Source organism: Mobula birostris, chromosome 14, assembly GCF_030028105.1.
Source record: "Mobula birostris isolate sMobBir1 chromosome 14, sMobBir1.hap1, whole genome shotgun sequence".
NCBI classification, from domain to species: domain Eukaryota; kingdom Metazoa; phylum Chordata; class Chondrichthyes; order Myliobatiformes; family Myliobatidae; genus Mobula; species Mobula birostris.
Window position 1 is genome coordinate 84871363 of NC_092383.1, and position 12804 is coordinate 84884166.

The 12804-nt window shown below is 43.1% G+C and overlaps 1 protein-coding gene across 6 annotated transcripts in view; it reads right to left on the reverse strand.

Annotated features, from left to right (window-relative positions):
* Positions 1-12804, reverse strand: part of sox13 (SRY-box transcription factor 13) — a 144234-nt gene that overhangs the window by 64214 nt on the left and 67216 nt on the right. The window contains exon 1 of one of the 6 annotated variants that reach the window (XM_072278794.1): positions 7659-7784. The exons of 3 other annotated variants lie outside the window; for them this stretch is intronic. In XM_072278794.1, the coding sequence (XP_072134895.1) occupies positions 7659-7747 (89 nt within the window). In that variant the 5' untranslated portion in view covers positions 7748-7784. Of the gene's footprint in view, positions 1-7658; positions 7785-12804 lie in introns of those variants that run through there. 2 more of the 6 variants (XM_072278797.1, XM_072278801.1) reach the window with 2 other exon arrangements.

The following is a 12804-nucleotide window of genomic DNA, read 5'->3' on the forward strand; positions in this document are numbered from 1 at the left end:
CAAGGTAATGTAGCTCCACAAAACCCTGGGTAGATCAGTATTGTGTTCAGTTCTGGTCACCTTACTATAGGAAAGATATGGGAACTTTAGTGAGGATTCAGAGGGGATGTACCAGGATGCTGTCTAGATTTAGAGAGCATGTCTTATGAGGACAAGTCAAACAAGCTGGAGCTTTTCTCTTTGGAGACAAGGAGAATGAAAGGTGACTTGATAGAGGTATACAAGGTGATAAGAGGCAATATTGTGGATAGGCAGAGACTTTTTTCCAAGGTAGAAACATGAGAGGGCATAATTTTAAACTGTTCTGAGGAAAGTATAGGGGTAATGTCAGAGGTATTTTTTTACACATAGAGAGTGGTAGGTGTGTGGAATGACCTGCCAGGGGTGGTGGTAGAGGCAGATACATTAGAGGCATTTAAGAAAGGAACATGGGTAATAGAAACATGTTGGGCTACGTAAGAGGGAAGAGTTTAAGACTTTTGAAGTCTGTCACGAGCCTTGTGGCCCATCAAGCCGCTGCTTATGTCGGTTTCCGTGGCGTGAAGCGACTGAGAGTACGAGACTCCCCCACTGGATAGGACGCCAGTCTATCGCGAGGTTAACCCCCAGCATTTTTGCCGGTACCCATTCTCAGCTGGGTAGACTGGAACATTGTGTGATTAAGCGCTTTGCTCAAGGACACACACGCTGCCCCGGCCGAGGCTTGAACCCACGATCTTCAGATCACTAGTCCAACGCCCTAACCACTTGGCCATGTGCCACATGAGGGAAGGGTTGGAGTAGGTTAAAAGGTTGGCACAACATTGTGGGCTGAACGGCCCACCCAGAAAGTGCGATGAGGAATCTGAAGAGCTATTTGAACCACAGCCTGCCGGAATAACTTAGCAAATCAAGTGGAATCTGTGGGAGGACAGAAAATTACGTATCAGATCAAAACCCTTCATCAGGACAGGCAGGTTTTCAGTCCGAAACGTCAGTAATTCCTTTCCTCCCACAGAAGCTGCTGGAGGGCATCACAGGCCAAGTCCTCCCCACCACTGAGCACAGTTACAAGGAGCTAATGATATAAGTGCAACTTGTTGAAATGGTTCCCAGGATAAGGGAGTCTAAATCTAGAGGGTGCAGTTTTAACATGAAAGGGGAAAGTTTTAGTGAAGAGCTAAGGTGCAACTTTTTCCACAGCAAGATTGCTGGGTGAGTGGAACGAGGAGGTGGTAGAGGCAGGTACATGGAAAGGAAAGTCTTAGAGGGGTATGGGCCAAACAAAGGCAAATAGACTTGCTCAGGCGGACACCTTGGTCAGCATGGACAAGTTGGGCAGAAGGGCCTGTTTCATTGCTGTATAACTGACTATTCCATCAGCATTTTTCTTGTTTGTAATATATTTATTTGTGCTTCCTTCACAACAGGATGGACATTTCTTGGTAAGGCTGTATGGGGTGGCTTGGAGGATGTCCTGATTTAAAGGGAATGATTTATACTCTTTATATCCATCCAGCTGTTCTGTCCCGTACTTCCACTAGGTGTCACCATCACACCAGCTGCTGCTGACACGTTTACGTGATGGCGACTGGGCAATTGGCGATTGCCAGCAAAGGGCTGTGAATGATGCACAGCTATCAAACAGGGGCACAGGGGCAGGAACCACTCCAGGAACATGCAGAGCCACTTCTCTTTCAGTCAGTGCTGGGGGGGGTGGGGGGGTAAGGGACCAACTACACTGCACACTGTGCCAGCTAATTTGCACCAAGCACAGAATAGGCAAGGACCCAAAAAGCACATACTACACTGAAGGAGGGGAAAAGAATTTGCCATATTGGTGCTAAATCATTAGAACCTAGAGCAGTACAACACAGTAACAGGCCCTTCGGCCCACAACATTAGTGCTGAATAGTGTGCCAAATTGAATCCAAATGAAGGGTCTCAACCCAAAATGCTGACCATCTATTCCTTTCCATTGATGTTGCCTGACCTGCTGAGTTTCTCCAGCATCTTGTGTGGTGCTCCACATTTCGGCATCTGTAGTCTCTTGTGAGTAATCTTCTGCCTGCACAATGCATATCCCTCCATTCCCTGCACATTCACGTGTCTTATCTAAAACACCACTATCATATCTGCTTTCACCACTGCTCCTGGCTGCTCCTTCCACCACCTGTCACTCTTTGTGTCGTAAACTGGTTCTGCATATATCCTTTAAATTTTCACCCTCATTATCTTAAATGCATAAGAACTAGGAGCAGAGTTCGGCCATTTGGCCCATCAAGTCTGCTCCACCATTCTGTCACGGATGATTTATTATCCTTCTCAACCCCATCTCCTGCCTTCTCTCCATAACCTTCAACACAAGAACCTACCAGCCTTAAGTATACCCAACGTCCTCTAGCTCAAGCAAATTTAATAAACATACCTCCATTTATTTACAAACAACTTTGAATATCCTTATGTAGAATGCCCAAAGTAAATTTGCTGATGGAATATCATTAACTACCACTCTACAGATGCTGCCTGACCTTCTGAGTATCTCCACCAGATTCTGACTTTGCATTTTAATACAAACGTTTGTGCTGGCAATTTTGCAGCTGGTTTAAGTTCGTTTCCTCCAGTGTTCCAAGCTCTGCTGTGGGACGATCCAGGATACTTGTAAATTCTCTCATTCGCTTAACACACTTCAGTTTATCATCTGCTGCTTCCTCCATCATTGACCATTTGAAGGTTATGAGTAAGGACACAGAATACAGAAAAATTTGGTAGTGTACAGGCCCCTCAGCCCACAATGTGGTGCCAACCTTTTAATCTACTCAAAGATCAATCTAACCCTTCACTCCCAGGTGGTCCTCCATTTTTCTTCATCCATGTGCCTATCTAAGATTTTCTTAATTATCCCTAATGTATTTGTCTCTACCAGCACCCAAGCAGCATGTTCCAAGCCCTGACCACGCTGTGTAAAAAAAAACCTACCTCTGACATTCCCCCCACCACTGTATTTTCCTCCAAACACCGAAAATTATGCCCCTCATTTTTGTCCTGGGATCTACACCCCTTTTTATCATGTACAATTCTATGAAGTCACTCTCATCCTCCTCCTTTCCAAACATTGAAGTCTTAGCTTCCTCATCACAGCGTTCCGTGTAAACTTTCTCTTTCACCTGCAGATGGGTCTGGCCTGCAAAGAATGGGAAGAAGTGGAATCATGGACCATTTTGCATCAATTTCCCACAGATCCACACTCAGAGCGTGAAGAACTATTTCTCTTTGACCACAAGACTCTGTGCGATATTGGCAATTCATCATAAAAAAATGGAAGATTCCCAGATTTTTCTACTCAAGGTCCATAAGCATTCAACTTTAATGGCCATCAAATTGGTTGAGAGGTCCTATAACACTCTGACTATCAGAAGGAGTTGGTCCCTGGGGTGAGAGAAGTGGAGAATGAAACTCCTTAAGTTTATAGGAATAGGCGACCTCATCTGAATGAACATTTCTCAAGTTATTGCCTACCCCCACTGCACTTGCTCTGTAGCTGTTACACTTTATCTTGCACTGTTATTGTTTTAACTTGTCCTACGTCAATGCACTGTGCAATGATCTGATCTGTATAAACAGGCAAGATTTTCACTGTATCTCAGCAATAAAAAAAAACAATCTCAATTACTTGGTCTGAGCTCCCCTATCAGTAAATCAAGAAATTTGAAAATATTCAGAAGACAGAGCGTTGGGCGATATCCTCCCATCAACAACTCTAACTTCAAGTGGAACACTAGAGATCATGCTTGTGAGGTTGATTCAAAGATATGATTGATCCAACAAATAATGAACTAGGGTTTTTCTCTTTGGAGTGAGGGAATATGAAAGGTGACTTGACAGAGGTGTACAAGACGGTAAAGTGGCATAGATCAAGTGGATGGCCAGAGACTTTTCCCTGGGTTGGGAATGGCTATTACCAGGAAGCATAGTTTTAAGGTGATTGGAGGAAGTATGGGGAGAATATCAGGGTTTTCTTTTGCACGGAAAGTGGTATTACAGGCAGGTACATCAGGAGCATTTGGGAAACTCTTAGATGGGCACACAGACAATAGAAAAATGGAGGGCTATGCCAGAGGAAATTGTTAGATTGACCTTAAAGTAAGTAAAAGGGTTGGCACAACATCGGGGGCAGAAGACTCTGTACAATGCTGTCGTGTTCTATGTTCTATATTACCTTGTGTACATTTCAAAGTCAAATAAATCAATATTTTTAAAAATTATGTTCGAAGTCACATGGGGCACCTTGGACACAAAGTTCTGGTTTCCACCAATGAGAGAAAAAACAACTCGTAACACACTAAATCTTACTCTGATGCTGAGATGCTAATGTTTTGAGTTTAGTCTGGACCATTCAGAATACATATTTCAATTGCTATAAGTAAATAAATCTTGGAGTCCATTACATTTCAATTGTTATTTGCTAGGAGTTAAGGTGATTGCAAATTCCTGTCTCCAAGCCAAAGTAAAAACCTTTTGCAAAAACAATATAATTAATAGTTTGGAAGACTTAAACTGCAAGACAGGTCTAGACAAATAGAGGTATTTAAAGTTAATTACTCTAATTAAGGTAAATGGGGCGGGATTCACCTTTTGACACTCAGTGTCAGCAAACACTCAGAGGTGAGGACATCTTGAAAGCCATTAACCTGAAATGCCATTGCTTCTCTTCCCACAGCTCCTGAGTGACCTGCTGAGTATCTCTGCCTTTTCTTATTTTAATATCAATGCTTGATTCAGCCCAAGTGGGTTTGCAACTGGTTCAACTTCCTTTTATTCACCACCAATGCTCAAAAATCTTGCTTTCTATGAAATGTCCCTGGTCTTGGGAGGATTAATAATTGAAATTTTGTGCAGATGGAGCTTAAAAATTGGATTTAGCTTGCTCCACATTGAGGTTACATTGTAGATCTGGCACAGGTCCTAGAACAGTGTCCAAGACAATGAAAAGATTAGAGAATGTATTGCTTAGAAACATTCAAAGTACCTTTTTGCATGCAACAGTGACTGCTTTCAATGTGGATAGTTGATAGACACACCACAGAGCAAGATACCACAAACAATGCAACAAACACTGCAGATTTTGTTTAGAGAGTACATTGGTATAGAATGGGCATCATAAGATCTTAAGTCATAGGAGCAGAATTAGGCCATTCAGCCCATCGAATCTGCTCTGGCACAAAGCTCTTAATCATTAAAACTGGAGACAAGCAAGAGGTCAGAATTTCTCAGGATTAGTACACAGCAATAGAAGGTAGCAACACTGGATTCGAAACGGAGGCCAACTATTTGAAGAGTGACAAAGAAACCACAAGCGTGTGCACTGGGAGGATTCAGATGGACCCAGACAAAAAGCAATATCAGTGTTAAAAATAGAACGGGTCACAAGAGAAAATATCTCCAGTCACAGGTTTCCAATCAATGTCACATGCTGCGATATCAGATTTGCAAGTTACAACACTATCGCCGTTCAGCTACAATGTTCAGGTTTTTTTTTGGTCAGATACCCTGCAGGGAGACTGGCTTCCAAGAATCCTGCGTGACCAAAATAAGAGAGTCTTCACATAAATTCTGCCCCAAAGTTGTGACTCCAACAGCAGTAGAAGGATTTTATTTCAAGTAATTCAAGATACAAAAGAGGAAAAATTGGAGTTGTGAGTTGCATAGAATTCCTTGTTCCAAAAGCATGTCAGTGCTATTTTAAATATGCTTTCTCTCTCTCTCTCTCAGAAAGGGTTATGGTGGTCAGAGGAACACCATTGAAGTAAAATATCCCAAAATCAATCTTGTTTACTGCATTGTTTTCCATCATGGTAACTGGTTCTCCAGCTCTTAGGGCTTGCTGGAGGACAATCCATGGAACGCCTCCCAACCCAAGAATGGGAAGCACGACCTATTGTTGAGATAAGAATATCTTGCTGTGCTACAGAGTCAAAAAGTACTTCAAAGCAAAAGGGGAACTGCTGTGCCCTAGAGCTTGCCGCAGAGAGCTGCAGTGAAGGCTCGCATTTGCCACTGTGGGAGAGCACCGAGGACAGGCGCCACGGTAGCCTAGCGGCTGGTGTCACAGTATTACAGCTCGGAGTTCGGAGTTCAATTCCGGCGGCCTTCTGGGAGGAGTCTCTGCACGCCCTCCTGGTGGAACGTGTGGAATTTTCCCGGGTGGCTCCGCTTTCCTCCCACGGTCCAAAGTAGAACCGGAGAGGAGAGGCTAACTGGTCGTTGCAACTTGTCCTGTGATTAGGTTAGGGTTAATTGGGGTTGTGAGGTTGCTGAGGCGGTGTGGCTCAAAGGGCCGGAAGGGCCTACTCCACACTGTATCACCAAGTAAACAATAAAATTAACTTTACCAAGCTGACTTCAGGTGTGGTGGAAGTGCCAAATGAGAAAAGATTGGCTCGGCTAGGTTTGTATTCACCAGCGAGTTTATAAGGGGTGCTAAATAAAACATTACTGACAGGGCAGGACCGGCAGGACAAGTTGAAGATGATTGGTGTCTTTAGAATGAGGTGCCAAGAAATTTAGAGCTGAGATACAGAGAAATTTCTACACTTAGAGGGTGGTGAAGGTGTAGAATTTGGCTAGCATAGAGAGTGCATCGCTGAAAGCACAATGAAGACCACCTCATCAAGACCGTTGAACATGATTTGCCTACCTAGGGTTTCTCTGCAACTGTAACAATATATTCTACGCCGTTTTGTCCCCTTTTGTGCTATCTCAATGAACTTAGGTTTGGGAAATGATCTGTCTGGATGACATGCCAATAAAAGATTTTCACTGTTACATGAGACAATAATAAACTAATTATCAATTAAATTATTAGCACAGGGAGATAATGGGAATATAATCAGAATGAGGTTTATTAACACATATGTCGTGCAATTTGTTGCTTCATTGCAACAGTACAGTGTAATAGATAAAAAAAATTCTATAAGTCACAGCAAGGAATATATAATAAACTAAACAAGCAGAGCAGAAAGACAGCAATATAGTGAAGGAGTGTTCTTGGACCATTCAGAGATCTAATGGCAGTGGGGAAGAAGCTGTTCCTAAAACGTTGAGGCTTAAGGCTCCTGGACCTCCTCCCTGACGGTAGCAATGGGACGAGAGCATGCCCTGGATGGTGAGATAGGTGGCGAAACATGATCATATCGAAAAGCAGACCAAGGTCAAATGGCCTACTCCAGATCATAGGCTTCATATTTCATTGAAACAGTACACACATTAAGCTCCCACTTACTATAAGAGGTCAACAACTCGAACTTTCTGGTTTACTGGCAAAAGGTACAGATACCAGGAGAACTTTCAAGCAGATAATACCCTTTCAGGAATTCAGACACCAAATTAAGAAAAGGTGTAGTTCTCTTATCAATCTCAAATATGCATTTAAATAAGAAGCCCCACACACAGTTTGCACCCATCTCCCTCCTTGGATCACAGAAGATGGATGTATCTACCATGAACTGATACACATACATCTGTATTAGAGTTTGCTAGTCTGGATTTGATCACCTCTGAGGAAGCACAAGTGTCCACACAACATTCCAGAACCAGAACATTTTGCCCGCTATTACACCAACAGCCAGTTCCATTGCCAGGTGCATGATCTTTTCTTTTTGAATTAAATTCCTGTTTACCTGATCGAGCGGAATCGAAGCATGTCCATGTTGCATTTCAATCTAGAAAGGAAGAGTTCGCTCTCCGCCTGCATCACTGAAAATCTCATTACAGTTTGTGGGGCCTCGCAGTGTGAAAGTGCATCAAAAGCAAAAAAACACGTTCAATCAGCAAGATAATCTCAGAGATTCTAGTAGGAGTGGAAGGGAAGTTAAGCATAAAAAAAAACTATGGCATAAAGACATTTCTTCAAAGGTTGTGGTGGTATTTTTCTGCTGACGCACAATAACCAAGAGATGACATTTTGTTACAGCTCGCTCTCACCCTTCGCTCCGCCCCATAATTCCGATTGACCAGAGGTACTGGAATAGGTGCAGCCTTATTAGACATCCATCCGTCTCTCTTGAAGCATCTACACTGACTATAAATAACCTTCTGCAAATACTTCTCTCAAACACAACTAATTATCATCGCTGTTATTCTTCAGATACCCTTGCTACTGGCAGGCAACGCTCTCTCTCTCTGTATGGTTTGAGTGGAGTCACAGTACTCCTGTTTCCATCTCTTTGTTTCATGGGACTTGTCGACAGATTTATAAGTTGACAACTGGATTTGATGACCTGAACCAGTGAGCCGGTTGTTGGTCTTTAGAGCCCTGAGCAAGACCAAAGAGAAGTTCTAGAAGGGGTATGCTTCACTGTTTCTGTTGATGATGATACACAAATATGCAAAAGACTGTGTTAACCTCAGTTTGAAGGACTTTGCATGAAATAGCCTGATAAAGTTTGGTCTGCAAGGTTCTCGGGGCTTGACAGTTCAATGGACGAATGACAAGATATTTGTCTCAAAATATTCCACAGTGCCTCAAGAATGAGACACTGAGCTAGTACGGTATGGGCTGTGCAAGGTCAAATCTATCGCAGTGTTCCTGTTCAATGTTGGCATCTATCCTACCAATGACGTCAACTCCCCATGGTTCCACAACTGTCCTCCAGAGAAAGTAGCAATTCTGTGATTTCAATGAAGACACAATGAACTGTTGACTCCAACTGAAATCATTTCCAAACTTAGAATCAAAATGAGCTTGCCTTCTTTCCATCATCTTCAAATGCAAACCTCATATTGTGTCATAGGAAAGTACAGCACAGAAACAGGCCCCTCGGCCCATCTAGTAGGTGCTGAACCATTTAGAAACATAGAAACATAGAAAATAGGTGCAGGAGTAGGCCATTCAGCCCTTCGAGCCTGCACCGCCATTTATTATGATCATGGCTGATCATCCAACTCAGAACACCGCCCCAGCCTTCCCTCCATACCCCCTGACCCCCGTAGCCACAAGGGCCATATCTAACTCCCTCTTAAATATAGCCGATGAACTGGCCTCAACTGTTTCCTGTGGCAGAGAATTCCACAGATTCACCACTCTCTGTGTGAAGAAGTTTTTCCTAATCTCATTCCTAAAAGGCTTCCCCTCTGTCCTCAAACTGTGACCCCTCGTTCTGGACTTCCCCAACATCGGGAACAATCTTCCTGCATCTAGCCTGTCCAATCCCTTTAGGATCTTATACGTTTCAATCAGATCCCCCCTTAATCTTCTAAATTCCAACGAGCACAAGCCCAGTTCATCCATTCTTTCTTCATATGAAAGTCCTGCCATCCCAGGAATCAATCTGGTAAATCAATTTAAGCTGCCTACTTCCATTGATCTGCATCAGGACCATAGCACTCCATACCGCTATCGTCCATGTACCTACCCAAACTTCTCTTAAATGTTCAAATCGAGCTGGCATGCACAATTGCACTGGCAACTCATTCTACACTTCCACAACCTTCACAATGAAGATTTCCCCCTCAGGTTCCCCTTAAACTTGTCACCTTTCATGCTTAACCCATGACCCCCGGCTGAGGTCCCACCTAACCAGCTTGCATTTACCCTACCTGTACCCCTCATAATTTTGCATATCTCTATCAAGTCTCCTCTCAATCTTCTATGTTCCAAAGAATAAAGTCCTATCCTGTCACCCAGCATTTCTCCCCTCCTCTCAACCACCTTCCCCCTCATCTGATGTCACCTATCACTTGCTAGCGTATAATCCTTTCCCTTCCCGCAACCTCCTTATTCTGGCATCTTCTCCCTTCCCTTCCAGTCCTGATCTCAGTGCAAAATGCTGACTGTTTATTCCTCTCCATAGTTGCTGCTTGACCTGTTGAGTTCCTCCATCATTTGGTGTTTCCTGCTCTGGGTTTTCAGCACCTGCAGAATCTCTTGTGTTGGGAGGTGACTGGTTACTCAATGCTTTTACTTACGTATAAAATTCTAAAGGGATTGGACAGGCTAGATGTAGGAAGATTGTTCCCGATGTTGGGGAAGTCCAGAACGAGGGGTCACAGTTTGAGGATAGAGGGGAAGCCTTTTAGGACCGAGATTAGGAAAAACTTCTTCACACAGAGAGTGGTGAATCTGTGGAATTCTCTGTCACAGGAAACAGTTGAGGCCAGTTCATTGGCTATATTTAAGAGGGAGTTAGATATGGCCCTTGTGGCTAAAGGGATCAGGGGGTATGGAAAGAAGGCAGGTACAGGGTTCTGAGTTGGATGATCAGCCATGATCATACTGAATGTGGCAGTGCAGGCTCGAAGGGCCGAATGGCCTACTCCTGCACCTATTTTCTATGTTTCTATGTAAAACTAGTCAATGGAATAGAACAGTCCCTGACTAGAGCAGGTGTAGGTGTGAGACACCTCCTGGGAGCAAGAAAGAAGGCTCTGCCACCATTGAATAAGGAGAGAAATTGGCAGAGAACTTTTGTAGGTGTGACATTGACATGCAGCTCTCAGTGGCTTGGTTAACATGGAAACAATGCTGAGGTCTGAGAGGAAGAAGTCATTCACCACCCCCACCACCTTTCCTTTGTCCATTTTTATCTTAACAGACGGATTGGTTGTGTTAACTGATTGCTGTGTCATTATTCTGTAGAAGAATAAATAAGACAATAGGAATTTGGTGAAGGTGGATCTCCATCACAGTAGAAGCTGGACTAATTCTGAACTATGATCACTGGAAGTTTGTTGTCAGATTTCCCTCCTACCCCAGCCAGAGGCAAATGGTTAATCAAAATAAGATGCAATATATATATATATAAAATGTGTTTTTCTTTGTTTTCTGTGATGATCAACATATAGAGGCAAAAATATACAAAAGGGCCAAAACGGAAACATCAGCTCTACTCCCAGAACCACAAATATTTCTGAGTTCCAGGTTACTTTCCCAGCACCCTCCTTCCTTCCTCTTCCTATTTGTCCGGAGACAAATGAATGGAGGCTGATCAGATATTTGCTGACTAATACCCGCAATGCCTTTACAAGACGGGTGGCCCCAGCCATTATCAATACTCTCCAGAGATTCTCTGCTTGGCGTCGGTGGTGGCATAAACAGGACTTGTGATAGGCACCAGCTGCTACAACAGGGTGACCAAAACTGCACACAGTACTTCAAGTGTTGACTCGTACAACAGCAACATAATGTCCTCACTCCTATACTCAAAGCCCTGACTGATGAAGGCCAGCATGCTAGCCACCTCCTTCACAACCCTGTTCACCTGTGACACCACTTACAATAAACTATACACTTATACTCCTAATTCCCTCTGTTCTATTATGCTCCCTAGTGTCTTAATATTCACACTGGTTTGACTTGATGGGCAGAATGGCCTAATTCTGCTCCTATAGCTGATGGTGTTGACAAGGCAGACTAAAATACCAGAACAAAACTCCAGACTCATCAAGATTAAAGTCCCTTACCTCACACATTTCACATGTAATTTATAAGATACTTGTGAATGAAATCTCATTCTTAATACCTGTAGGATGAAGAAACAATAAATAGGCAAGAGGTATAGTAAATTCCGCAGGGAGGTTTACAGCCACTGTTTCTTTTCTAGGCTCAATTAAGAACAATGCAGGTCAATGTTAGCTATTCTAACAGAATGAAGCAATACCCATGCAACCTCAGGCAGGCACCTAGAGTGGTGTTCAAATGTCAAATGGTTCTGCACACTAGATACCGCCCACAGTCCAGTGACTGAAGTGGAAGATTTGATTGCTTGACAACTGAGGTGATCTCTTTCCCCTTCCAGTCAACTCTGTCACGGGGGGGGGGGGGGGGGCGAGACAATTGTTTTCTCCCCATGCTAAGTTCTGATTGATTCTTTTGTGTTCCGCACTCAATACCTCTTTTGGAACTCTCTGAAAATAATACAAAGAACTTGGGCTTATTTTTGGAACGGTTTAATTATTGCATTAGCGAAGGATTGCATATCTCAATGAGCATTTCAACCTTCTGTTGTCACATTTGTAAGTAAACATGTGATTAGCTTGGCCTGAAAGGTTTTGACAGATAGGAGGTTAGAAATAGTTTGTACGACAGAAGTCAGGAATCTTCCAATGACCACATTTGTTAATAAATCCAACCACCCACTGAGCCTCGTAGTTCTTGACAAGAGTATTCATTGGCTTTCAAAGTGGGCACGAAACAGTCCCGACTATGTTAACAGACAATGAAAATTGTTCCTTGCTCTGTGACAAAGCCTACTTAAAGTTCAAAAATTCAAAGTAAATTTTATTATAAAAATGGATATATATGACCCTGAGATTCATTTTCTTGCGGGCATTCATAACAAACACAAAGAAATACAACAGAATCAATGACAACCAATGGAATGGGGCGCCGTGGAAGGGACGGAAATAATATTGTAGAGTCCTTGAAAGTGGAATCAATTCAGTGATGGGGCAAGTGAAGTTGAATGAAGTTATCCACTCTGGTTCAGGACCCTGATTGTTCAGGGTTAGAACTGTTCCTGAACTTGGTGCTGTGGAACCTCAGGCTCCTGTATCTCCTTCCTGATGGCAGGAGCCAGAAGAGATTATGACCTGGATGATGGGGGTCCTTAAGAGACAAAAAACAACCCTGCAAATTTTGCTTCATAAGTGATACTTGTGAATGATAACTGAAAATCAACGGTTCAATACCAAAACTGCATGAGAAAAACCCTATCAACTGTTGAGTGGCTTTATTGGTTTATTCCACGCACCTTCTTGGAACAGTGTAGTCAATTAAACTACATAATCAAACAGAAGTTAGCAAAGGTAGTCATGTCCCCTGATGTT